This window comes from Dermacentor albipictus, chromosome 1 (assembly GCF_038994185.2).
Source record: "Dermacentor albipictus isolate Rhodes 1998 colony chromosome 1, USDA_Dalb.pri_finalv2, whole genome shotgun sequence".
NCBI classification, from domain to species: domain Eukaryota; kingdom Metazoa; phylum Arthropoda; class Arachnida; order Ixodida; family Ixodidae; genus Dermacentor; species Dermacentor albipictus.
The window spans coordinates 350,810,317-350,835,626 of NC_091821.1; the positions used below are offsets into that span (position 1 = coordinate 350,810,317).

General features: G+C 43.8%; 1 protein-coding gene across 10 annotated transcripts in view; it reads right to left on the bottom strand.

Moving 5' to 3' along the window:
* The window catches only part of Set2 (SET domain containing 2), a 112,830-nt gene that overhangs the window by 26,534 nt on the left and 60,986 nt on the right, over positions 1-25,310 (bottom strand). For all 10 annotated transcript variants that reach the window (XM_065441645.2, XM_065441650.2, XM_065441652.2 and 7 more), the window contains 6 exons: positions 24,437-24,644; positions 7,711-7,836; positions 7,223-7,333; positions 3,970-4,196; positions 3,549-3,744; positions 3,240-3,423 (listed from right to left, as the gene is read on the bottom strand). In XM_065441645.2, coding sequence (XP_065297717.2) covers positions 3,240-3,423; positions 3,549-3,744; positions 3,970-4,196; positions 7,223-7,333; positions 7,711-7,836; positions 24,437-24,644 — 1,052 coding nt within the window. The remainder of the gene's footprint in view (positions 1-3,239; positions 3,424-3,548; positions 3,745-3,969; positions 4,197-7,222; positions 7,334-7,710; positions 7,837-24,436; positions 24,645-25,310) is intronic.

Sequence of the window (25,310 nt, forward strand, 5' to 3'; positions counted from 1 at the left end):
TTTTTTTTCCATGGCCATCTGCAGTAAGCAGAAAACCACCAATACCTAATAGGTAGAAAGTAGGAAGCTGTTTAATCAGACGTTTTGCAAAGTGCTCTACAACTTTCTAATTGGAAATTTTGTGCCGGACTTTGTTGCTTTAGAAGTTTGTTCAATAATCTTGACTAATTATGCCATTAAGCAGAAAAATAAAATTGTGCGACTTGCTACATATGATGGTCAGCAACACGCATTTTGTCGCGTCGTCCTAGAGTGCATCAGCATATTTTTAAACTCTGGCTAACGTTAGTTAGGACACCCTGTATATCTGCAAGACCTCTACATATGCGTTAATAAGTGCAGGTCATCAGATGATACAAAGCGACTTCATTTAACCTACAAGATGTGTATTGCATACATAGCTGCTGAACAACTTGACAGGCCGCTGAAGCTATCAGCTCATTCAGACCCTTAAGAATTATATCTGCTTCATTCTACCTAATGCTGCTACTTTATTAGCAAAACACAGACATCAGGAAGATTAAGCCATTTAAAGCATACCTGCAAACCTGTGAACATTAGTTAAAATCCTTCTGGCATGAGACCAAAGCGGGATGGTGATTGGGGAGAGGGGTTGGATGTATTATTAAAATGCTTGCCTTGGGCACATGCTTTTTGTTGGATACGTATGCACTACGTTAACGATGGTTTAGATTTAGGCATAGCACACGAGCGGCAGCATCAAAGTTAGAACAGCCGAGACTGACAAGCAATGCATTGTTCTTTTATATTACAGCAAGACTTTAAGGTACTTTGCTGTTCCAGATTTCACCTGCTTCAGGAACTTCTCTGGGTCAACTTGCTCGAAGCAAGCCCCTCTATTGCACCCCCTAGGCAAACTTAACAGGAGATTCAGAGACCAACAAGCAAAACTTCTTTGCGAAGGTCACTCTTCGCAACCATTGGTGCAATATTCGTAGAACTGTAAAGCTATCCCAAAATTGTAAAGTACACGAAAATTTCAGGAGTTGGTAGGTATGCACTAAGGCACACGTGCAGCACCACATTTTCTTGATATTTGTAAGCATGAAATTCTACAAAACATTTCCTGATATTTGATATTCGATTTGATATTAGTTTTTTCACTAGGGGTATGCAAATACTTAAATATCACCAAATCAAATCCAATAGTGAACGTTCAATATTTGCCAATCAAATATCCACTGTATTTGATTTTTCGAATATTTATGAGTTTTTCGTGCTCACGGACAAATCAGTGAGACAGAGAAAGCTTTGCTTTAAAATGTAGTTTTTTGCTCTCTCGCTCTCTCCTTTACAGTGGTCAGTGTATCAGATGACAGCAAACAAATACTGGCGATGAGGTGTCATGCTAAGCAAAATGTCAGTGAAGTTCCTGCTGCTTGAAGGGCCCCTCAACCACGTCTGGGCATTTTGAGCTGACAAGCGCACAGTATGCGTTGCATGATAACAATCGTGTCTGCGAAGTAATACAGTGAAACCTTGTTAAACCGCAGTTGGCCAGAGTTAGGAAAAAGTATGTACTAAACGGTAGTACTGCTTAACTGAAATAGCATGAGACCACCCACTTACCTATCAAAAATGGAACTCAGAGAGTGCGATGAAAGGGGAAAAAAACATGCAGTATTTATTCACGACAAAAGTTATTTTTGTTTGATGCCGCAGCAGCCCAACAGCGACGATCGCGGCCTCAAACTTGCTGAAGCTGTGAGCCAGCTTTTCAGCCAGCCCCCTCTTCTCGGGAAACGCTCGCATGGCAGATTCTTCGTTGGCATTGCACATTCTTCGTGCACGGGTGCTGTAGCGCTGCAGGTGTTGCAGGGCGCCCTTTTTTTATATTGCGGGGTGCTGTTCTTGTCGCGACGATTGCATTCACGAGGCTGACGTAACGCCCAGCTTCTCCCACTGTCAGGCCTGAATCGCCTGTGCTGTCGCTTTCCGTGTCGTCCTCATCCCTGTCGCTAGACGACACTTCGGCAACAACGGAGGCAACGATGGCGAAAAGTCGAACCTCGTAGCCAACATCTCTTCGCGGTCGCAGTAGCACTGCCGAGGAACTGCTTCGCATTTCAAATGCCACACACTATAGTCAACAGTAGAGCCCTGTCATGAGCCAGCGCCGACTTCTTCGTGTCATAGGCCCGTATTCTGAAACGTTCGCCTTCCGCGAAACTATCACCCTGGCCACGCCTCTGCCAACGGCACACGCTGATTGGAGATTTTAGCAAAACCGGAAAATAAACAGCGCCATCTAGTAGTTCCGGCTAAGTCATTTTAACGTCATGGTGTCGATGGGTGCTCTCGACATATATTGAATAAACGAACAAGTCTTTTGCCATCTCTTGGCGTTCGGTTGGTGGTGGAGTGTAGTAGGGATAAGATAGGTGGTAGTTTATAGTAGCCTTTTTGGTGGTGTCTTACACGCATAGTCTTGTGGCGATATTTGTTGATTCATATAAAATAAAACATTTCACACTTCCTTATTCAATTTATTTTACCTAAAGCAGCCGTAACCAAACGTAGTCAGTGTGCAGAATCCGTACTGCGGCCACTAAACTCGAAAACAACACACCCGAGCCGCTCTGGACTCGCCGGGCGCTATCTTTCATGCAATGTGAAGCGTTCGAGTGCGCACGTTGGTAGTGCATGCTGATGTCAAGAGTAAGCAGTCGCTAGGTTTATTGAATGTGACTTTCGCGGAAGGCGAACGTTTCAGAATACTGCCCATGTTCGATAGCACGAACGATGTCTGATGTTTCTTCTATGCTGAGCACCCGGCGTCTTTTTTTATCCGAGCTTCGGCATGACGCAAGTCCTTGTTTGCACGACGCCACAACATGCTCTGGCACGGCACCGAAATGATGTTGATGTGGCTTCATGTACAAATGCACAGGGTGTTGGAGACCGATGTTCTGAACCATGGTTCCAATCTCTGAGGCTTGTTGTTCTGCTGGGCGACCCAATGGAGACGATGCACTACCATGTTTGTGTGACGAAAAGTGGAAACACTACGTGTTAACTGATGCATACGCAATGAGTTGGTACGGTTTATGCAGATACAAAGCCTATTATGTTCAATGGCCGCTGAGTCAGGGATTTGACTTTACTACTTTTAAATGAAACTACTGTTTAAGCGGGTATGGTTTAACGAGGTTTTAATAATTTACTACTACTACAGAGAAGTATAACTGTTGTTAAAGTTGTCTGCCTGAGGCACTCACCCCTGTCCCTGCGGTCACGAATACTTGAGGATGGAGGACTGCGGTGCCTAGAGCCGGAGTCTCGGCCACTGAAAGAAGATTCCCGATTCTTCTGCTGACGATTGCGTTCCCGTTCTCGCCTGTCTGCCTCGCGTTCATCCTCGCGACGTTTCTGTTGCTCTAGGCGAGGGATCCGGAAGACTTCCTGCAAAAACGACAAAGCAGTGTGGTTAGAATGCTTGCTATGAAAAGAATTGAGAGTGGCTCACTAAATTACTAGCTTAAATTCCATGAAATCTATGACTAAACCACAAAATAACAAATGTGCACCTTTAAGGAGCCCCATGAGTCCAAGAGCGTGGATGCGAGCTCAGAAAGATCCGTGGCCATTTTGCTGCCTAGCTCATCCTTCGGCCCGTCACTCGGCGTCGAGTCCCCGTTCTCAACCAGGTTTGTAGAGTCCGGAGAACAGACCACAGACCCAGTCTGAGAGCGCTGACAAGGTGCCGATGCTGGCGTCTGACCGCTACAGACAGGCAAAGGAAGGGAAAGGCAAGAAATTAAAATGTCACTCATTAACACTGCACGAAAAAGATGAAAAACAGTTTTTAGCCTTAACCAGGGAAGCACGGATGCCAACTGCATTATTTAACAAAGCAGATTACGAAACATGGCATTAATGTTAATTTCAGCATCCACAGACAAGCTGCACAGAGTTCCAAACAGGCTGCAAGATCGAACCAAAACCCACCCCGAGCTCTCCGAGGCATCGCTATCAGCTTCCTCACTCGTCACTTTGGCCCGCTTGTCAGGTGGAGGCGGAATGTCAGAGTCCTTTGCCACTGCTGAAGCTATGGCTCCACCTGTAGCGCCCTGCTCAGCCAGCTGAGATGCCCAGCGGTGCACCACTGACATCACCTTGCTGTCCTTCACCATCGTTTTGTTGGGGATGGGCAGTTGGCGAAGCACCGTCAGGATCTGACAAAGTGGATACAAAGAAAGCAAAAAAATATTTTGTATACTTCACACCAAATCGAAAAAAAAAAAGTGTTTTTCCTATTTATGAAAGTTCTAAGGTAAAGAATAAACGAAAAAGCAGTTCAAGCAGCCTCAAGAAACAGTTGAACTTGTACATAACGAAATTGGTGGGGAAAGCAAGAAAACTCGCCTTCGCGATAATTTCGCTGCTGCAAAATGAGACATCACAGATAGGTAATGCATCGCAGATTGAAATTTAGCAGTCGAAATTCCATTAGCCTACTTTGCCAAGCTTTCCTTGAGGATAGAGAACCACACTGCTGACAGTAAAGAGTGCACCGCATGTGTCGATCAGCAGTGGCAGCATTGCTGTGGTGCAGCATTCTTAGTAAATTGCTTTCGGAGATATCAATATTGTGAAATTTTGCGTAACTATGCACCAGATGCAGAGCAACAGCGCTCTGTGCAAGCAGCAGCATTTTTTCAGCGCACGCTATCGCCCATAGACGCCAACATGTGCGGCAACGAGCGAGGAAGCGATCATACCTGGCATACCTACAGGCAATCGATCAAGATTATGGCCCCTTCGGGCAAATCTACGTTCGGTTCCAAATTCGCACGCAATGCCTGTCGGGCAGCACCGAAGCCAGCGTTCTTGAAGCAAGGAATGTGTACTCCCTGACAATCGCTTAATCACAGCCCGATGCGTGGCATTCCATGCTGTGACCGCCATATCAAGCGTCATAAACAATTCCACATCAGTGGGACGTTTGTTATTGCGTCATTTTGCTCACCGAGGCATACATTAAGGGCCCCTGAAACGGTTTGGACAAATTTTGTAGACTCGTAGGGTACAGCTAAAGTTAATCATTCACACCACAATTTCTGTAAAACATCTCATATTAAGAGAGCTACGGACGATTACAAGTTACCCTCCTCCATAGATATACATTTCCTCCTCAACTTGTTCGCCGAGTGATTGGGACTAAGCTCCGCCTTCACTGGCTCTGCAACATGATGGCGTGTTGTGTCGTCGACTTCCGGTTCTCTAGAAGCGAGCGCGAGAAGTCTCTTTAAACTCTCCGCCAGCTGCTTGGCAGTCGACCCCAAGCGAGAGCTACTGAAGCAGCATGCATTGTGAGCATTTTGTTGCAGCGCTGAACGTGCCTGGTATTCTGGTAACCACAGGCAGGCTGGGCGTTTAGATGAAACGGTGGAGGCATAAACTCAAGCTGATGAAGGAACATTAGCGTGGACGTACATGATCTGCCTAATCGGTCTCTGCGGTCCAGCTACCCGTTGGCGCAGAGCTTAACCAGCCAAGCAAAGAGCTAATATTGCTATAACCAAGTGTAAAACATCTTAAACATTTACAAAAACAATGTGTTAACGATTACACGCCTGCGAAAAATTTATACCAGCAGCAAATAATACATTTTGTTACTGCTACTGTGTGTGTTTGAGCTCTGTTCCACCGGGTGGCTGCACCGTGCAGACCATTCACATTTGCGCTTCTGCTCATCCCGTGAAACTGCATGGACAAACGGGCAAGCCCTGTCCCCTTGCGCTTGCGTTTACCCGAATACCGGACTCACGAAAAGCTATTGTGGTGGTAATACTCCGGTGTAAAGTGACAGCGGCAAATGCGCAAATCCTGGCGCCGTTCGGATAGCGACAGTCTGATGTGCTGCAGCCAGTCCGCTTGTCTGCTGCCTTGCAGAGGGACACGATGCTTGACATATTGCCAGTCGCTACGTTTGGAGTCCACAACGCAAAAAGGTCGAATCATATGGCTCGCGAAAAGACACCTATTCTGACCGCGGAGCTCCCGTCAAAATGGAGCATGTTGTAACACAAGCAGACGACGGTTGCTGTGTGCCGGAAGTACTTAAGCTTAGTGAGAAATTGTTCTTGTGCATTCTCTTTCTGTTACTTTCTTTTTATAGAAACAAATTAACTAACATTCCAACTATTACAAACATGATTTGTTCACTATAAAAGGGGAGAAATTATCGATGACGTGCTCTGGGCAGCCAATTGGATAGCTCGCCCTACTGACGTCAATTGGGTGATTTACGTCGTATGGGTAGGGGCGGCTGAAAATTTCGCTGAGCAGTTAGCTGCAATTGGCAGCGATGTACATTTTAAAAAAAAAATAATAAATTACATGCTTTACGCGGAGCACTTAAATGTGTAGATTAATGATTAGAAGGACCTACTCTAACGACTCAGTACGTTTGTACAAAACTGTCAAAATCGTTTCAGGGTCCCTTTAAGCACTGCACTAGGTGTGGAAAAACTGTTGACACACGTCAGTAGCAACATGTGTGTTGCTTAGAACGGGCGATCATCAAACAAGATGGCAGCCATGATATGTTTTCAGTGCACACGATTACTCCCGGCACTTGGTTGTTGTTCGTAAAAAAAAATGGCAGCGCCCACACAAGTATAATGTGGCGGCATTTCAGGCAATTTTAGTGCAAAGCAATCACATTTGAGCACATTTCAGAGCCTCCTAGCCCTGTGCAAGTAGGCAATATGCGGGGTTACGTTCCAACAAATTTTGCTGATGTGGGTTGGTAGTACAGCGACATTTCATTGTCAAGAGTTACGAAATGCACTGAATCCTATGGGCGTTCATCAGGGATATAAAAATATTTCATTGTCGCGAGAATTTCTTTGCCACGGGATTTTGTTGACACATGTTTCGAGTGTACTGCTATCTTACTTTTGACAGCCTGACAAAGTATTCAACACAGATTGCAACGAAAGTTGGGCTTTATTCGCAGAAGAAGAGAACATGAAGCACCTCACCTAAAGTATGAAAACAGAAAAACTCATGACAAAGGGTGTGCCGATGTGATCATTACCCTTCTTTTACTCAAACAGAATTGTACTTCATGCTGTTGTGTTTATGTACACAAACGTGCATACAGGCACACAGCATAAAAATAAGAGGACAGAAAGCAACTCTTTTACAGTATGCATTTAGCACGTTTCACTGAAAAACAGCGTTAGTACCTTACCTCTGCTTTGAGAGCAAGCTCGTTATCAGGAATGTCTGCCATCCAGCTCCATAGCAGCGAAAGACCATGGTAATCCAGAAACAAGCGAAGGCAAGCCGTCTCCGTCGTGTTCTGCACACACACGCGCACAAAAAAGACATACAAATCCCACTTCACGAATAGAAATGGGCAGTAACAACTTACTGCTCCATAGAATGAGAGCTTTCATGAGTTGTAGCCATGTCAGGGTTTCCACGCATACACTGTTTGTTGCTTAAAGTTCCCATAAAACGACCTAAGATTTGGGCACTAGAGGCTAATTTGACTGGTCCAACAGGCAAATTGAACTCAGTTTTTTCAAAAATTCAGAGCAATTTTAACAGAAGTGCATCACAAGAGCTAAACCACTCAAGAATCTCTTATAACAAGTCCAAGGAAACTCTCAATAGAAACTTTTCCCAAATCAAGATAACTGAAGGCCAGAAGAGAGATGGAAAGGAACAGCTCACTTTGATGATGTTCAGGAGTCGCTGCCGTGTGTCAATATCCTCTCCTCGCACCATGAGCCTGGCCAGAAGCAGCGTGTGTTCTCGGTTCTTCAATCCACCGCTCAGTTTCTCAATCTCCTCTTCCATCTGAGCATTGGAAGAAACAGAAATACCCAAACAATTTTACTGCTCTTCTAGGCATACATAACTTCAAGAAAAAGGGACGCAGGACTAAATCTATTTGAAGGAGAAACAGACAAGCATGGGCTTTGCAATGCAATGTTTTGCATATATACAGTACAGTCAACTCCAAATAATATTTGCTTATAGCTACAGGCTTAGCAATGGCTACAGTGATTAATACATTGTCTATTTGCTTTAGACACCGGTTATAACCATGTCACTGAAAGTGTAGCACTATAAAACCTTCCATCTTTGGCATCACTAAAAGCAAACACCATTCGGAGAGAATAAAATACAGACATTTTCCGCCAGTTTCACTGTGCCCACAAAAGTGGACACCATGCCTGAACTGCAATTTCAAATAAATAAATCAGACTGACAACTTCCCATGCAGGGTACTTAAGAAAACTCCTAGCAATTTAAACAACTTGTATAAGAGATTACTGTCATAAGCAATGAAACCAGGGGAACTCTTCGCATGATCATGCACTGATGCTGGCAGCAATTGCCTATACATATTTCACGACACTTTTTCTGACGCTTTCCATGAATACTAACAGATTTTTATGTTTGGACAACGAACTGCATGATATGACATTGACATTATCAGCTCTGACATTTTGAGCACCAAATTCAAAACAATGAGAACGTTGGCCATCATTTATTCTGCTCTGTTACTTTTTCCCACCTAATAACAGCAGAGACACTTCCAAGAGGCTTATTTTCCACAAAACTAATTTGTTTCCCTTTGGTGCTCCTCTGTGTATCCATATGAAATATGTCTGTCTAAAAGTTACGGCACCTATAAAAAGACACTGTCTGAAGATGATCGAAACATGGCGACAGACTACAACAAAGCATTGTTACAAAATATGTTCATTCAATGTGACATATGTACAGTCGAACCCGACTATATCGAACCCGTTTACATCGAATTATTCCATATATCGAACAATTTCTGGACACGGTATAGTTACAATGAGTATATATAGCAAAAATTACGCATACATCGAACAAAACTAGTAGCGACCCCCTATATATCGAACGTCAAACGGCGAAAAGTGCCCCCGGAAGTTGGCTTTCCCTCGCGGTGAAGGGAAAACCCGGCGGCGCGGCTCGATCCAACCGCTCTCCCTACGTGACTGCGCTACCTCGGAGCCGCCGACACCACCCTACAAAAAAATGATCCTGGCCCGTCCGCCCGCAGCGCTTGCTCCGACAGCCAATCAGAGGCTCTTGTGCCCTCGTCGTGCAAGGTGGCGAAAGTGCTAGTTGTCTCGCTGCTTATCTGATTCATTGTGTGCGCGTTCTCCCGCAGTGTTGGCGTGATGAGGCGGCAGAATTCGCCTTTCATCGTGAAGCTCGAAATAATAAACCGGGTCGAACGCGGTGACAAGTCGGATGTCCCCGCAGCGTGCAAGATTTCGAGGAGCACTCTCAGCACGATCTTGAAGAATAAGGGGGAGATTAGGGCTAAAGCGGCTGAACTCACGACCCGGTGCCTGTGGCGCCCAACGCGTACGCGCGGCCGTGTACGAGTGGTTCATCCGAAATTGCTTAAGCCGTACCGACTTCCGCGTGCTCGGTGATGACTGTAAATTCTGATTAATGCGATGAAGCCGTTGTCGTTGCCGAAGTTTGGAGCGAGGTGTCAGAATTTCCGGAAGCTGTTGACAAATCAACGGTGGACGAGTTTGTGAGCGCAAATGATGGTGTTGCGACCACAGGAGAGCCCGGAAACAAAGACTACATTGCCGGCATCGTGCCGAGCACAAGTGAAAATGGGCACAACGAGGAAAGCAACGACCGTCTTTGGCCCACATCCTCCGAAGCGATTGGTGCGCTCGCACTAGTCCGGTGCTTCTGCGCGAAGGCGGAATGTTGCGGCCTCAGCTGCTCCGACTCCTTAGACAACGTGGGGAAGTGCGTGCCTCGCACGCAGCGAAATTGCCCAAGCAGAAGAAAATGCAGGTCTATTTCGTGCGAAACGAAGCTAGTTTCATCAATAAAGTGATTTCATAAATGGTATGTGCTTTTATGGCATCCAATTATTTAGCAGGCTTATATCGAATTATGCTCTATATCGAACTGATAGGCGTTTTTTTGCGAGTTCGATATAGCCGGGTTCGACTGTATCTCACAAATACGTATACCTTGGCTGTCTTGCAAGTCTGCTCTCCAAAACATTCAGAAAAAGCCAAATTAATTAAAAACTAAAACCACTTTCAACTTAAAACATTCACCCTACACCAACAGAGACAACCATGTTAGCTCAAACTTCACGGGACAAAAAGCGTGGATTATCTGAATATGTAATTATGAAAAATATAGCAGTCAAACTCGTTTATAACAAACTTGATAGTTCCGCAAGAAGTGGTCGTTACATTAGTACTAGTTCGTTATGCACAAACTGGACTCAGAATTAAAAACGCTCAAAATGTGACCGTACTGAAGCTGGTATAAGTAGTTACCATATTTACTCGAATCTAACACACACTTTTTTCCCGATAAAACCGGTCCAAAAATTTAGAATCGAGTTGACCCTAAACCTGTGTTACCATATTGTCATCGGAATTTCAAAATGGCCGCCTCGTACACGCTTCAAGCCTAGCTGCCGTAGCTTCCTCCATGCGCTGTAGTATGTATGCTCAGGTTAGTCCAGCATCCGCCTTCCTGTTTTCTGCATTTGCTCTATCAGCATGTAAGTGCTGACTGCGAAGACACGCTGAGTGTTCATCACGGTGCCGGAATTAAAAGGAAAGTGATTATGTGTGCGGAGACAGGCGGAAGGGGCAACACGGGTGTTAGGAGTTCCCAAAGTTTACGTACGAGACTGGCGCAAACAGGAGAGGCGTTCTACTCTGGCGGCTGCTGCGTAGGCATGGCTGTGCAGCTCCTATCGTGAAAGTGATCTACGATGGAGACAGTCTATGCAGATAGGTGCACCGCGCTGTGTTTTCGTTGCTTATTTCACGTTGAAGCAAGATGCTGCACAAAGGCCAATTCGCTCGCTTCTTCTACCACACTTCCTCATTCCAGCATTCTGATAAGAAGTTCCCATGGTCATTGAGTGAGGCGTGTTCAGGTTTGGGTGCAAGCGACACCTTGCTCGTTAATTTAGTTATTAAGCAAATTATTAAAAGTTAATGCGGCCGATAAAGCTACTATCCTTACTTGTCGTATAGCTGTCTGCTAATTTGCTATCACACTCGCCGATGAATTTTCCGAATTATTGGGCAATCGAAGAGAGCAAATTTGAATGAGAAAACAATTCATATTGATAAATTTGGGAGTCAATGATGAATGATACCATGTGCCACGTACGTCGACGATTTCTCGGCGGTACGACAAGCTAAGCCAGCCATGCTTTTATGTGCACTTCGCCCCCGCAGCTGATGGCATGGCGCGCAATGGGACGACACCATCAGGAAGTGCTTTGGCAGTGGGTAGCGAATGCTTCATCTGCCTCTCGCTCCAACGGGTCAACGAAACTCGAGATTACACAACATCCAATATTAAATGCGTGGTAAGACAGCTTACATGGTGCCATGCCGTCTCGCCATGCCCACTTTGTATACATGGCAGATTACCTCTAAAGCAGGATGCGTGGCTGCGTCTGCTCAGCCGTGCTTACAGCCATGCGCAACCATGGCCGAGATGCTCGCGAACTTTACCTCCACTCTGCCCCTTCCCGCCCCACCCCCCCGCCCCCTCGCACATGTTTAATCGTGTTACGCCGAGCTCACTACCCTCCCCCTCTTTCCCTTTGCTCGCACAGGAAAGCATCACTCGTGAATCCACCATCTTTCTTCTCTCACCCTCACACACTTTCACTCGCACCTAAAGCACACAGTGCGCTTATTGCACTTGGACATTACTGACCCTTTTCGCAGAGCAGTTAGTTCTAGAGAAACGAGATGGGGCTTCTGGCATCGTACCGCACTTCGCCTCAGTGGCAGCGCACGAATACGAAACCATTAATGCTTCTATGTTGCTTCTGTGCTATCAGCTGTCAGAAATGCAACTGAGTTTACGCTGACACAATGTGCTCCAATCATGCTAAATCGAATCATGTGGATTGAAGACGTGTGCAGAAGACATTGGCTGCAAAAACAGTGACCGGCATTAAGGAATGGAATGAATCTGTGTGGTCAAGTTTGTGGACCGCTGCTACAACCGTCCTTACATGTTACCGGCACTTTGAGATGTATGGCTTTCGTTGATACAGAAACTTACTCACGTGCCAGCATTGTATTGCTAACCTTAAAGAAAAAAGGGCTTCAGCCCCGGAACGTCGGCAAGAGTTAGTACTGCACGCTAAACAATGGCAAAAGGAGTAGCGCCACTTCCTGTCATAACAAGTTTCGCACACAGTATTTACACACATCTACCCCAACTGGCACGGAAACTTACGCCCGTTCTACAGAATAAGTGAATAGGAGCACATTTGAATATGTGCGCACTATATATGCACGATAAATCACGGACTATACTGATAGTGCACGAATGGTCGAAGCTGAATGTTTCGTGACGGTCCACAAGAGTAAGCAAGTTACTAGCAATAATACATCTTTGCTACAAGGTACTAAAATGTACAAAATAGCGATGTTTCAAGCCTTGTGCGCAGCAAGAAAAAATCTATCTTTAGTGAGCCCATCCGCGAGCGATTAGGCAGAAAATAATCAGATAGCGACCTCAACAAGGCACTTTACGAGTCAGAAACGTGACAAGCTGCTTCTTCAAAATATTTCCCAAAAAAGTACAAAGAGAAAAACAAGTTTTGACTCAATTTATGAGCGGAATGTTTGGATAGCTTTGAATACATATTTAGCCCCACTTTTAGAACAAACACTACATACGCTGCTCTGAAAGCGCTTTTGCATGTTCTCTCATGCTGTGATCAAAGCTTCGTGTCGTCCACCCAATCACCGTCTACAATGTCTCCTAAAACAGAGGTTTCCTAAACCACACCGACGTCACACACACCCATTGTAAACACTAAATCAATGGAGGCAGTTGAGGCAAGCAATGGACGCGTCACCACGTGATCAAACATGGCAGCGCCCACGGGATCGCCACGAAATGGGTCAATACGATGAGGATTGGGCTCAACTTCGGCGGTCGCTCTTGTCGTGTGGTGCGCGATTTGAGAGATGCGTTTGCAAACAGCCGCTTGTAATTAAATAATTTGACCATCTGCGTCCACAGAAATTTCCATTTATTGTCTCGGCATTCCTTTGCGGTGGCAGCAAAATTTCGGTATATTGAAATGGCATAGAAACGCACTTTACTATATTAACGTTCTGAATACGGGGTGTTCTATGGACAAGGGTTTATGAAAAGTTAAATACTTTGTTATAGCGAGAATTTCATTATACTGAAGCTTGTTATATCGAGGTTTAACTGTGCGTGCAATGATTTCCTGCCACTTCACTCCAAGTATGCAGTTTGCCAATGTGTTGCAATAGTTTGGTTTTATGTTAATTGCACATTTCTTTCTTTCTTTCTATCTTTGTTCATTTATTCAAGACATTCCTTACAGAAATGCCTTGGTGGACGCGACAAAAGGCACAGAACGTGCCTGACTGGGCCTCGCCACCCTTGCCACATTTGTAGCGCTCTAGGACTTGTATGAATTATTCAGTGCATTGCCAAATATCTAAGAATTAAGGTTTTGATGCCAAACAATAATGTGCACATTTGATGGTAATGGATGGTGCGACTAAATTACCAAATTTTCCCAATTCACAAGCTTTCACTGTGGAAACAAAAGAATTATGGGGTTTTATATGCCAAAACCACAATTTGGTTATGAGGCACACCATAGTGGGGGACTCCGGAATAATTTCGACCACCTGGGGCTCTTTAATGTGCACCTAAATTTAGGTACAAGGGTATTTTCGCATTTCGCCTTTCGCAAGAGAGATAAGCTTTCACTGCAGAAATCAGCCAGCTTCAAACCAAAACATAAGATATTGAAATGCAAAACATTCTGACTTGAATAAACAAGATGACTACATCCCAGAAAAGTGCGTAGATTCAAACGACAAAATCGACATTGAGAAGTCTGTTTGATGCTACAGTGCTTATACATGTTTTGCAATTATTTCAAATGGAAGGTATGAATACGCGGATATGACTTGAACAGGATATATATATAACAATATTGTCGAACCCGAGCATAACGAACTCAAATTAAGCGAATACTTTTCAGTAGAATCTCGATGATGCAATCACATCTGGTATGAATTTTGGGAAGATGCAAATTTTCCAGAAGTTCCGGCCCTAGTCCATTAGCGCACAATGTGCTTAATTTAGAATGTTAAGCACTGCTTTTCGCGTTGTGACACACAATCGAGCAGCCACACGAAACTCGGCACACCTGGGCGTTTAACTGGATAGGCATAAATGTAGTGGCTTGTCAGGTGGTGTCACCTCGGGGTACATAGCTGAACAGGACAAACACAGAGCTAGTATTGCATCAACCAAGTGTATTCCACTCTGCTGCAGGTGTATATTTTTGGCAGCGGCGAATCACGACACACGCTGCAGACCAGCAGCGAACAATATCACACTTGCTTACTGCAACATTAGCTCTTTGTTTGGTTGAGCTCTGCACAATCAGGTAGCTGCACCAAAGCAACCACTCACATTTATGCTTCCACCCATCCAGTGAAACGGCCTGTCCGCCTGCATTTACTGGAATGTCGGACAAACTAAAACTCTGCTGGCTGGATTGTCAGGCTGGCATAGAGGATGCACCCGTGCACTGGCCCCATTACTGATGCCAGGCAACCTATGTCACTCTGCCTTGACTTCACAGGCATGTGTGGGATCTCCACCCCCCTCAAAATAAAGATGGAAGAAAAAAAAAAAATCTTTGCCTTGCGCAGTATCATGCGACCTGGCAGGCGTTTTCAAACACCTTGCAACGTTATCAGGAGCCGCAAATCCTACATGACCCAGTCTATCAGCAAGATAGGCAGCATTCCCATCCATGGGTAGCCTTATCTCCATATTCCACGCTTGAAGTCATCTATGACGCCCGATGATAATTTGAAACTTTTCTTCTAATTTTGCAACCCTCAGATCACACAACTCGAAGTTGCTGCACTGGAAATAGATTCGCTTGATTTGTGCAAATCATGTCCTTATCACCTTCAGGCAGAAGCAATGAAAACAAATTGAGATAACCATGCAGATCTTGAAACATCAGTGTCGAAACACCCGAAGTGCGCAGCTTGCCACTGACAACATGTGTGCGAAACAGGAGCACCAGTTAGCCTATAGGAGCACTTTTTGTGCACTATACGATTGTTGTAACAAATTGCGATGCTATTTGCCTCTTTTCACGGTCGCTTTTGTTGTTTATTTCTGCATGGAGAAATACAACGCTGTGGCTATCTAAATTCCTCATTTCTCGTGCTTATGGCCATACAAAGATGGCAGTGCCCTGTCAACGGAAAGCTGCAACTGTAGGTCAGTGGTGCAATAGCACCTCTCAAAATCCAATTTTCTTCTCGACTTGAAGACAACACACTAAAAAAGTAACACAATTTTTTTCAAATTCTGCAGTGTATTTCTTCCAAATATTTCGCCATGAGATAAAGGAAGGTCTCAGGATAGCAGGAAATTAAAAATTTGAAATTTTTAGCAAGTAGCCCGTTTCATTGCTGTGTCCACCCTTAATTTGCTGATTTTTTAACATTTTTGGTGGATGTAAATTTAAGCCGATACAAATTCTTGTGCTGTCTCGGGAGATTCATATCAATGAGACTGCTGTACTTTCCGAACACAAACTGAAGATTCAGTGCGAACTACGTGCCACTGACAAGCCACTGGAGCAAAAGGCTTCACCATTGCCTGGACAAGCCCTGCTGTCCCCTGCCGCTTTTTGTTTCTTCCCTCGCTCCGCATATACTCCTTTTCCTCCGCATTGCCCTCGTCTTTCTCCCCTAGGTCAGCACACCCTGTTAAGAACCACACTATCCCGCATCCCTTCTACCTCCCCTTCCCCAGTGAACTGCGGTTGAGGTGCACCGGCAAAGAGACAGTTACTTCACCGCACATTACCTGCTTCCTTTCCGCCCCCAACTCTAAATTCACGTTAGCAGTCTGATTAACTGGCTTATTGTTCTTATGCTTCAATATGTTGATTCATTTCGCCTCGCACTGCCATCTGCTAATCTGCTGCTTACCTCGAATGGTACAGTAACTGTTGTGAAACACTGATCTCAGATTCTAACATTAGGCAGACAAATTTTTCTACTGCAAAGCTTGCTTTCTGAGAAACCTGTCAGAGTTTTCTTCGAAGCTTCCTGATACTTTAGTACCTGATAAAAATTTTCCCCGTTCATCCTGTGTGGTGGACTTTAAGGTCAGTTTGTGCGTGGTAATCAGCTATGCTGACTCACTTTCCTGTTCTTGAACATTACAAGCGGACTGCACTGTATGTATATAGTACTATCACTATACAAGCCCTAAAGGGAAGACCTCAAATCTTTTATTCACACAGTTGACGAAATGTGTGCGGAGAAAAAAAAGAAACACTTAGCGACATGCTGCAAAATGGTCAGGCCAATGAATGTGCTTTCAAATATGCCCATCAATCAAAACCACGAGGAATGGTTGCAACCGTAATGCAACAATGCCATGCTGCTTTTAAAAGTGGTCACATATAGCATACAGTAAACCATATGGCGTTTGAGAGCATGTTGGAAAGTGACAGGTCGGCCGGTCTCCTGGCGACATTTCAGGTGTTGTGTAAATGTTTGCGTTGTGCCGTAGAGGACAGCCTGGAAGGTATCGCGCAAGCGTGCCAAGGACGTGGAGTTTCTGTCATGCATCCATCCAAGTTGCTTCATGTCAGCCGGTGCCATTGCAGCTATGTTGGAGGGAGAAGTATAATTTACTTCCACATTGTGTGGGTGGTGGCATATATGTAGTGGCTCAAGAGGTGGAAGGTAATGGAGCGAGTATTCTATTTACCTCGGCCGAGCGTGCCAATAGCGAAGCTCAAGCGGTCACATATCCGTTCGTGATGGCCCGGGCAGTTTATTGGCCAGACAGCCGGAGGCTGCAAGAGAAGCGCCGAGTTAGGGCGGGCCCTCGGGACATGGCTTCTGCTATCTCAGTTAGTCTCTCAGCTAGTCACGTTCAAAGCCTTTACCAAACTACTTGTAGCCATTGCTTACTACAGTCTGCTACTTGAAGAGGTGAGTGAAAATGGCACGACTGTGATGTGTGCACCTTGCATTGAAGGCTGTTAAAACTAGCTGCTGAGGTCGTCAACATTTTCTATTTCTTTGGTGGTTAATGAGTTCAACATTGAATAAATGGGCCCTATAATTATCTCGGTGTTTGAAAGCAGCGGATGACCGAGAAGAAATGTGGTGTGTGTGTGAATCCACATGACACAGCGATGAGCCCATCAAGCCATTAGAGTGCGCATTATTGTTCTTATGTTGCACTATATTATCTTGCCCAAGAACCAGCAGGTACTTCCAACATGCTACAGAAAGTAATAAGCATTATTGAAATGGATGGACAAGACTGGACACAAGGCAAAGCTAAAGAAAGGCTGAAAGAAAGTTGTAACCACCAAGTGAGGGAAAAAAGCACTAGAGTTAACCTCAAGTAAAGAACGCTGACACTTATATTAAGAAATTTGGTTGGCCGGGCTTTACTACAGTGAGTGTTTTACTGCTACAACAAAACCTAAAATGCAAGATCCAAGACAATATTGGATATTACAAAGAGAATATTTGTGCTCCCTCAGTTCTCAGTGATTCTGATATCATAAATGTCAAACTCAGCAAGAGAAGCTTGAAACGGGACATTCTAGATGTGCGTGCATATTTTAGCGAAGGGCTCAGTCCGGCTTGCTCGCAGTCAGTAAGACAACATGCTGACCCCACATAAGCACATGGCTGCGTAGCGATGGCAGTGCAAAGCCTGCACTTCTCTTATAATTTACCATTGTTCCTGTGCCACATATTACCATGGCAAGCCGCCAATAAGCCATCAAAATCTACAGGAGGCTCTCTGCTGCCCTGTCAGCGACATCATGCTTGCACTTCTTTAACATACGCTGAATCAATACCGCCCCTTATATCAGCAAGCATGCTTATAATTAATACTGGATGTAATTAAGACACATTCATGTTGAACGAGACTGTTATGAGGTTCGACAGTATAACAACATCAAGTAGTTTTACCAAGACATGCAGAACAGTTTTCATGAACTCTGAGCAGAAAGAAATTATCTGGAAAAGGATTTGCATGACTAACAGTAACGCAAATAAATCATAGACAACGTAATTATCAGTCCTCCCATGATCATTCAAATGAAATAATATGCGAATTGCAACCAAATATTGGACCAAGCACACAAATTCCATCATAGCAGGTCTGCGAGCAACATCAGTCACGGTAGTTGTGTTGCACACTGCTATGGATACAGTTGCTCAAATATTGCAAGCATTTGTGAATTCTTCGTGTTTTTCTGTTATTGCCCCACTTTTATGAAATTGTTGCCAAAATAAAATCACAGGACTTCATAACGAACGCCAATCTCCTTTATTCTTTTCATGCTAACTTTTTTTTCTTTTTAGAAAGCCACCAAAATTTTATGAAATTTTGAATGACTGATTTATTGTAAACATGTTTCATTATTGCAACGTCATTAGTTTAATTGTTACTTTCTGATGTTACAGATACTTTACGAGTTACTTTCCGAGTTACAGATAGGCAAGGCCACAGAGACAGTTCACATAAGTCAAGCGTGCTTTCGTGGTCCTGCATGCGACATGTTACTACTGGCACGGCAAGGAAAGGAAATTACAGCGGTACCAGTGGCAAAATGTTTTTGTTGCACCACGTCTACATGAGAAAAGCCACCAGAGGCTCTAAAACTTCTTTGTAATTGTCAGAACAAAACTGAAGCTCTGAACACAACTTAATAATCTAATAATTTACTTTAGGTGAAGAAATGCAAGAAAGATAGCACGATTCCAGCATTAAAAACGGCAGCTGTCATTGCAGCCACCGACCGCATCCTCAATAACTCTGTTCGCAGGGAAGCTGGTGCCATTCAACAGTGCAGCATTCACATGAAAATGACAAAAAGACTGCCACTCAGTAGATGAAAGTAAATCTCTGGGCAAGTGAGACCCTTCACTGGCATATTTTGGAAAAAACACCCCCAAGAGGGAGACTTGTCCTTGAAATCAAAAGGTTTAAATGCATCACTCATCACCAGTAGTCTGAAGCAAGAAAGCAGAAAGTTTTGCTGGCTTGTACCAACTGTGGAAGCTTATGGGTTGCAGTGAACTGATGACATCATGCCACGTGACACACCGTCTGTGCTGCTGTTGTGATTTGCCACCGACTGCTTCTTCAATGAAGAAATGGCACGTTACCACGTCTCACCGTATTATACTACCATTTCTGCTCACTGTTTGAAAGTTGTCTCATATGATGCCTAGTAGGCTAAGTCAGTCTGAAGTGTCATTGCAAACAACCCCGTTTTGGGCTCTAAAGGCGCTAGAAAAATCAGCAACGTGTCCAATATAAACCACAAACAAAGCCTCACAAAGTTGTTCAGTATGAGAAAAAAAAAATGCATCTTATGCATCACACAGAGTAATACAGTCACACAACAGGTAAATGGTCAAATTGCCCGGATGTAAGAGCTTCTAAGATGTTAAAAAAAAAAAAAGGAGTAAGAAAAATTTGTCAAATGGTTAGAGCTTTCATGAATGTTTGCAGGGTTTTTCTTCCAAAAAAAAGGAAGAAATATCATGCGACTGCCTAGCAATCCAGAAGCTAACACCTAATGCAAGCTTTTATATGCAATGAGTACACAATACAACTACCTACTCTAAGAAAATGGTGCTGGTAGACCCCGCGACCTGAGCAATAAATTGGCTCGCATAAAAGGTTCCCATGTGTAATGCATTTTAAACACGGAGACTTCTCAAAAAGGCACAAATTCCGAAACACTACATCAGCCTCATGGGCATTATTAATTAACGCCCTTCAAATGCCCTGGCAGGCCAGAAAAATACTTAACCAGGCACCAAAAACAAGCAGCATGGCCTATAATGCTACTTCAGATATGAATGCATGGTACATAGCTACAGAATTTGAAATTATGGATAAGAGCCGACAGTTATGGTTAAATGGCCAGTAACACATTGTTTGAAGAAGTCAAAGCTCTTTCAGTTTTGAATGCTGCGCCAAAGTGCAGTGCTGATGAGATGCGCGACATTGACAATTTCATCGTACGTAGCATATTTCGTTTATTTTTATGCAGGAAAAGACTAACGCCTGTAAGGTTCACTCTTTGTAAACTTAATAATATAACGTTAACCACATTTATCAATAAGCCAACATCACAAACCCGATTTCATTCTAGCATTCGTACGACAGCTCCTGCGCTAGTTAAAGTGCTCCTGCACTTCTTAGAAATACTGCATATTTGCTATAAGGCTAGCTTTCCAAGCTATTTTTTTTTTATGATGGGAAGATGCCCCTCAGGAAGTTGTTTTTCTGTTATTAAAGCTGAGCTTAGGAAACACGAGTGAACAACATTTCTCTTAGCCGATTCCAAACTATAATTCGTCTTTAAATAGCCTGCATAAGCAAAAATTTTCAAATTCTAATATGTTAATATAATGATAATATATATTAATATATTATATATAAATCTAATATAATGATTATTGTGCAAGAGATAATTGTTCCACCTAATTACAGTACAGCACAATCAAGCAGCCAAATTTCCCCTTGTTTTCAACATTTTGGTAACTCTGAAGGCTCACGATTCAAACTTTCTTCTTTGAAAGATGTCCAATTCCACAAATGTGTTTCAGGGTATTATAAATTCAAGTAGATAGTTGCACCTTACAAATTCTGAAGCATGCGACAATGAATGTCATAACCAACTCATATCCCATCTAACAAGATAAAAGCCCAGCCGAATACCATCCAGGGACATTAATAATAATAACTTTCTTTGTCAGTTTATGAAACTGGAGTAATACCATTGCAACATGGGATGATGTAATTTTATTTGTATCACATTATGTTCCCATTTATTGCTGTTATGACTGCTCAGCAGGAATATTCAACGCCACTCATTGAAAATGGCATCTGCAATCAAATGAATTCAGGGAATGCATTCCAAAATCTTTGAGAAATGAATGCGTTAAAAGCTAGTAACAGCTCTGTCTTTGCAGTGAAGCAGTCTGCCGAACCTAATGGTACTTGATGCACTGAATGTCATTAGCTACACAAACGGCAATAAATTTTTGTGTGACATGGGCCTGCATCCACTACAAAGCGAGCTTCTCAGTCAATGACTAAGATTTAATGGCTGCAGCTCATTCATCAAATGACAGCTGCTCAGAGATCACATTTCTGTAAATCCTGGTGCTGCCATGACTACATTCAGATGCATTATTGCCAAATTTTGTTTTCACCTTTCTCGCATATGGAAGCAACTGTGCATAATTCTAAAACAAATATTTTTTGAAAAAGATGCAATGTAGCAGACTTCCGTAAATTTGACTTTTTGATTAATTTTATCTCGACCTAAGGTTCCAGGCGGCACCCACACACTTCTACAAGTCCAAACTTTAGTTAGTTCAGTCCCAAAACTGGCTTTAGCCGGATAATTAGAACTTGACCAATCAGCTTGCATGCGCCTGAACCCTACGTGGAGCCAATAATGAATCCTTTAGTAGCAGTGTCTGTCTAGGCAGAGCTTGGGGGACAGTGAACACATTGAATACACATTAAAAAAAAAGAAAGGTCTCTCGTAGAAAACAGCCATTTGTGGCCTGCCCAAGGACGATTTTAGAGCAATTACCAGAGCTCACAATGTCCAATTCCTGTATTTACCTGCTTTCAGCATGCTTCTTTTGTTTGTTTTTCAAAAAAATTGGGCCAGAAATTGCCCGCAAGGTGAAATCGTATACGGCATCAAAATATACCTTTGTGGCGTTTGTATGCTTTACGCATAGCAGCTGCATTGCGGCAAGGCTGACTTTAGGGCACCAGTTGTCATTGTGCAACATATAGGACACTTGCCCATTTTCCTAGCTAAAAAACTGGGTGCACATTAGATTTCTACTTTGTTTAGAAGCTTTAGTAACATTTCCACGTTAGTTTTCAACTTTGTAAACATAAAAAGTGGAACAGTGAACGCATTGAATACCTATTAAAAAGGTCTCTCGTAGAAATCAGCTATTTGTGGCCTGCCCAAGGACGATTTTAAAACAATAACTAGAGCTCACAATGTCCAATTCCTGTATTGACCTGCTTTCAGCGTGTTCCTTTTGTTTTTCAAAAAAATTGGCCCAGAAATTGCCCACAAGGTGCAATCGCATACGGCATCAAAATATAACTTTGTGGCGTTTCTATGCTTTTTGCATAGCAGCTGCACTGCGGCAAAGCTGACTTTAGGGAACCAGTTGCCATTGTACTACACATAAGACCCTTGCCCATTTTCCTTGCTAAAAAAACCGGGTGCACATTAGATTTCTGCTTTGTTTAGGAGCTTTACTAACATTTCCATGTTAGTTTTCAACATTGTAAACATAAAAAGTGGCCACACATTTGTTTTGAGGGAGTGTTAAAACTGGGCAAATACTGCCAAGTGAATCAGTGCTATGTTTTGGCATATTTCCGCACTGCATAATTCGATTACTTTCATCGGCATCAGGGTCGAATTAACAGAAGTCAACTGCATTAAAGCAAAGGTTTCTCAGCAAACCCTCCTAGACTTAGGTGACTGTGGCTGCTGCTGTTTTGCCAAACAGCTCAAAGACAGAAAATAAAAGAATTATGTGTAAATGGTGAGATCAAACCTCAATCTCCCAGCCTCACAGCCCAATGCTCTAAACATTAGGTCATAAATACACGCACACTTCTCCCATGCAAGCACCAAGCAGCTTTTCAAGACAATTGGCGCACAGTGCGTCACATCATGTAGCACATACGCACAATAATTTACACATGTGAGAGAACTGCTTCACAAACGCTTAGGCTCACATAAACTGACACATGTGCATGGATCTCTCATTTTTTATTCCACATTAGCTCCTTTGCACAACAAAGTTTATGCAAATACACAAGGAGGCATTTGTACAACAGAATTTATCAGCCAGATGTACTCTTGTTTAGCTTCCATTTTAGCCTCAAAAACAACGGGCTGTTAACAGTATATCGTTAAACGTCGTTATAATGAATGTTGATATACTGAAATTCTCAATATAACAAAGTATTTAACTTTTCATAACCTTTTCATAGAAAACCACGCATTTAGAACCTCAATATAAGGAAATTTCACTGCCGCTGCAAAGACATGCTGGGACAATAAATGGAAACTTCCGGGGGCGCAGATAGTCAAATGAATGAATTCCAAGCGGCTGCTTGCAAGCACACCTCTCAAATCGCGTTCTGCGCGACCATCGCCGACGTGGAGCAGCATCGCTTCTGCATAACGTGCAAGTTCAACAAGATCCTACTGTGCCCCACGCACTATATGCTTTAGCTGCAAGTGAAAGTGTGCGAGCGTGAGACAAGAAAGATGGTAACTTCACGAGTGATGCCGTGCCGTGCGAGCAAGGAGAAAGAGGGGGAGGGGAACAAGCTCGGGGTAACGCGCTCAAGCACGAGCGAGACCGCGGGGCGGCTGGAGTGGGGCAGAGGGAGAGAGAGGTTGCACGTGTCTTGATTACTGGCACACATGTCAGCCATGGCTGTGCATGGCTGCATGCGCCGCTGCTGCGTGTGCCAAGATCGCGTGGCACCATGTAAGCTGTCTACTCGCGTGTTTAGTATTGTAGGTTGTGTAATCTCGAGCTTAGACCACCCGTTGGAGCGAGAGGCAGACGAAGCAATCGCTCCCAGCTGGCAGCGCTTTTTCTGATAGCATCATGCCAGTGCGGGCAACACTACAAGTCGCTGGGGCGGAGTGTGCGGGAAAGTGTTGGCTGGCTTCGCTTAATTCGTACCGCCAATGTGAAGATATTGTCGATGTACATGGCATGAAACCGTATTATTCGTCGCCGACTCCCAAATTTATCAAAATGAATTGTTTTCTCATTCAAATTTGCTTTTTTTTTTTCGATTGCCTGATAATTTGGAAATTTCTGCAGCCCCTCTCCGTGCAAGAAAAATGGATTGGCGACTGTACTTATTTGCATATAGCAAATTGCCGATTTTACTGACTTCACTATATCGAGGTTTAACTTTCTGACTTGCATGCAATTATGCCAAATTGATCCCTTGCGCAATGCCAAATGCATCAAGGTCAGTGAGGTCTCTCTATACATAATATATTTAACAGCCCAAAATTTTTGTTGACGTGTCTCTGCTTGTGAAAAATGACCCATGGGAATACTGGGCATAAAAAAGGCTTGCGCATGATGAGCCACTTCAATGTCCAGCTTCAAAGCAAGCCAAAGGAAAGCAGCCAGCATAAGGATCTCGGAAGCCACCAAGCAGCTGTTTTGACAGCATGGAAGAGAAAAGCAGGACTCTGCCACTGACTCACCGCCAAGTCCTCCACCGTGTCTCGCTTGCGCTCCTCGACTCTCTTGGACGAAGCACTGCTGCTGCTACTACTGCTGGCGCTGCTGCTGGTGCTGCTGCTGGTTCGTTTCTGAAGCTGGCTGCGGCCAGACTTGAGCGTCATCTTCGTGTCTTCCCCAATGTAGCCCCGGCAGTTGCTAGATTCACAGTGGCAGCGCTGCGCCTCTTTGCTGAATTGGGTTGACAAGCATGGACAATGCTCACGTAAGCACACCAGCTTCTGCGATCCACCATGGTTCATCCAAATGACATATCACAAAAGGAAGCCATAATCTGGAATGGCTCCTTTTGGGGATGTCTTAAAGTATGCACCAACATCATAAGCAAGTCGAAGCAGATGTGTCAAAGAAATCTGCACAGCTTCCCTTTTGACCATATTTGAATTATGTGATGGTGCTTATGTCCCAAAGCTGGCATCCCTCATAGCCCAAAAGAAGGTGATCAGAGGTTGAGTTTGGATTACACTGCGCAATATTATCTGCAGTGTGGTTAAACACAGCTAATTCTAAATGCTTGAACAACTAATATGTAATGATACACTGAAGTTTACGCTGAAAAGTTCACTATAACTCGACATCTATGCCTAATTTAAGCAATTGTTACTTGAAAACAAGTTTTGTGTTCCTTCTCATATCACCTACTCATGGGTGTACCTAGCTTTCTTGCATTTTTCCACCATCAGAATATGGCTACCACAGTCAGGAATTAAAATTAAAGCTTCACGCTCAGCTGCAAAACACCACAGTCATCATTACTGGCATTTTACATAATTTTGACATTGCACCATTGTTTAGTCCACTGGTGCCACGGGCAGCAGGGAATGCCCTTTGCTGCAG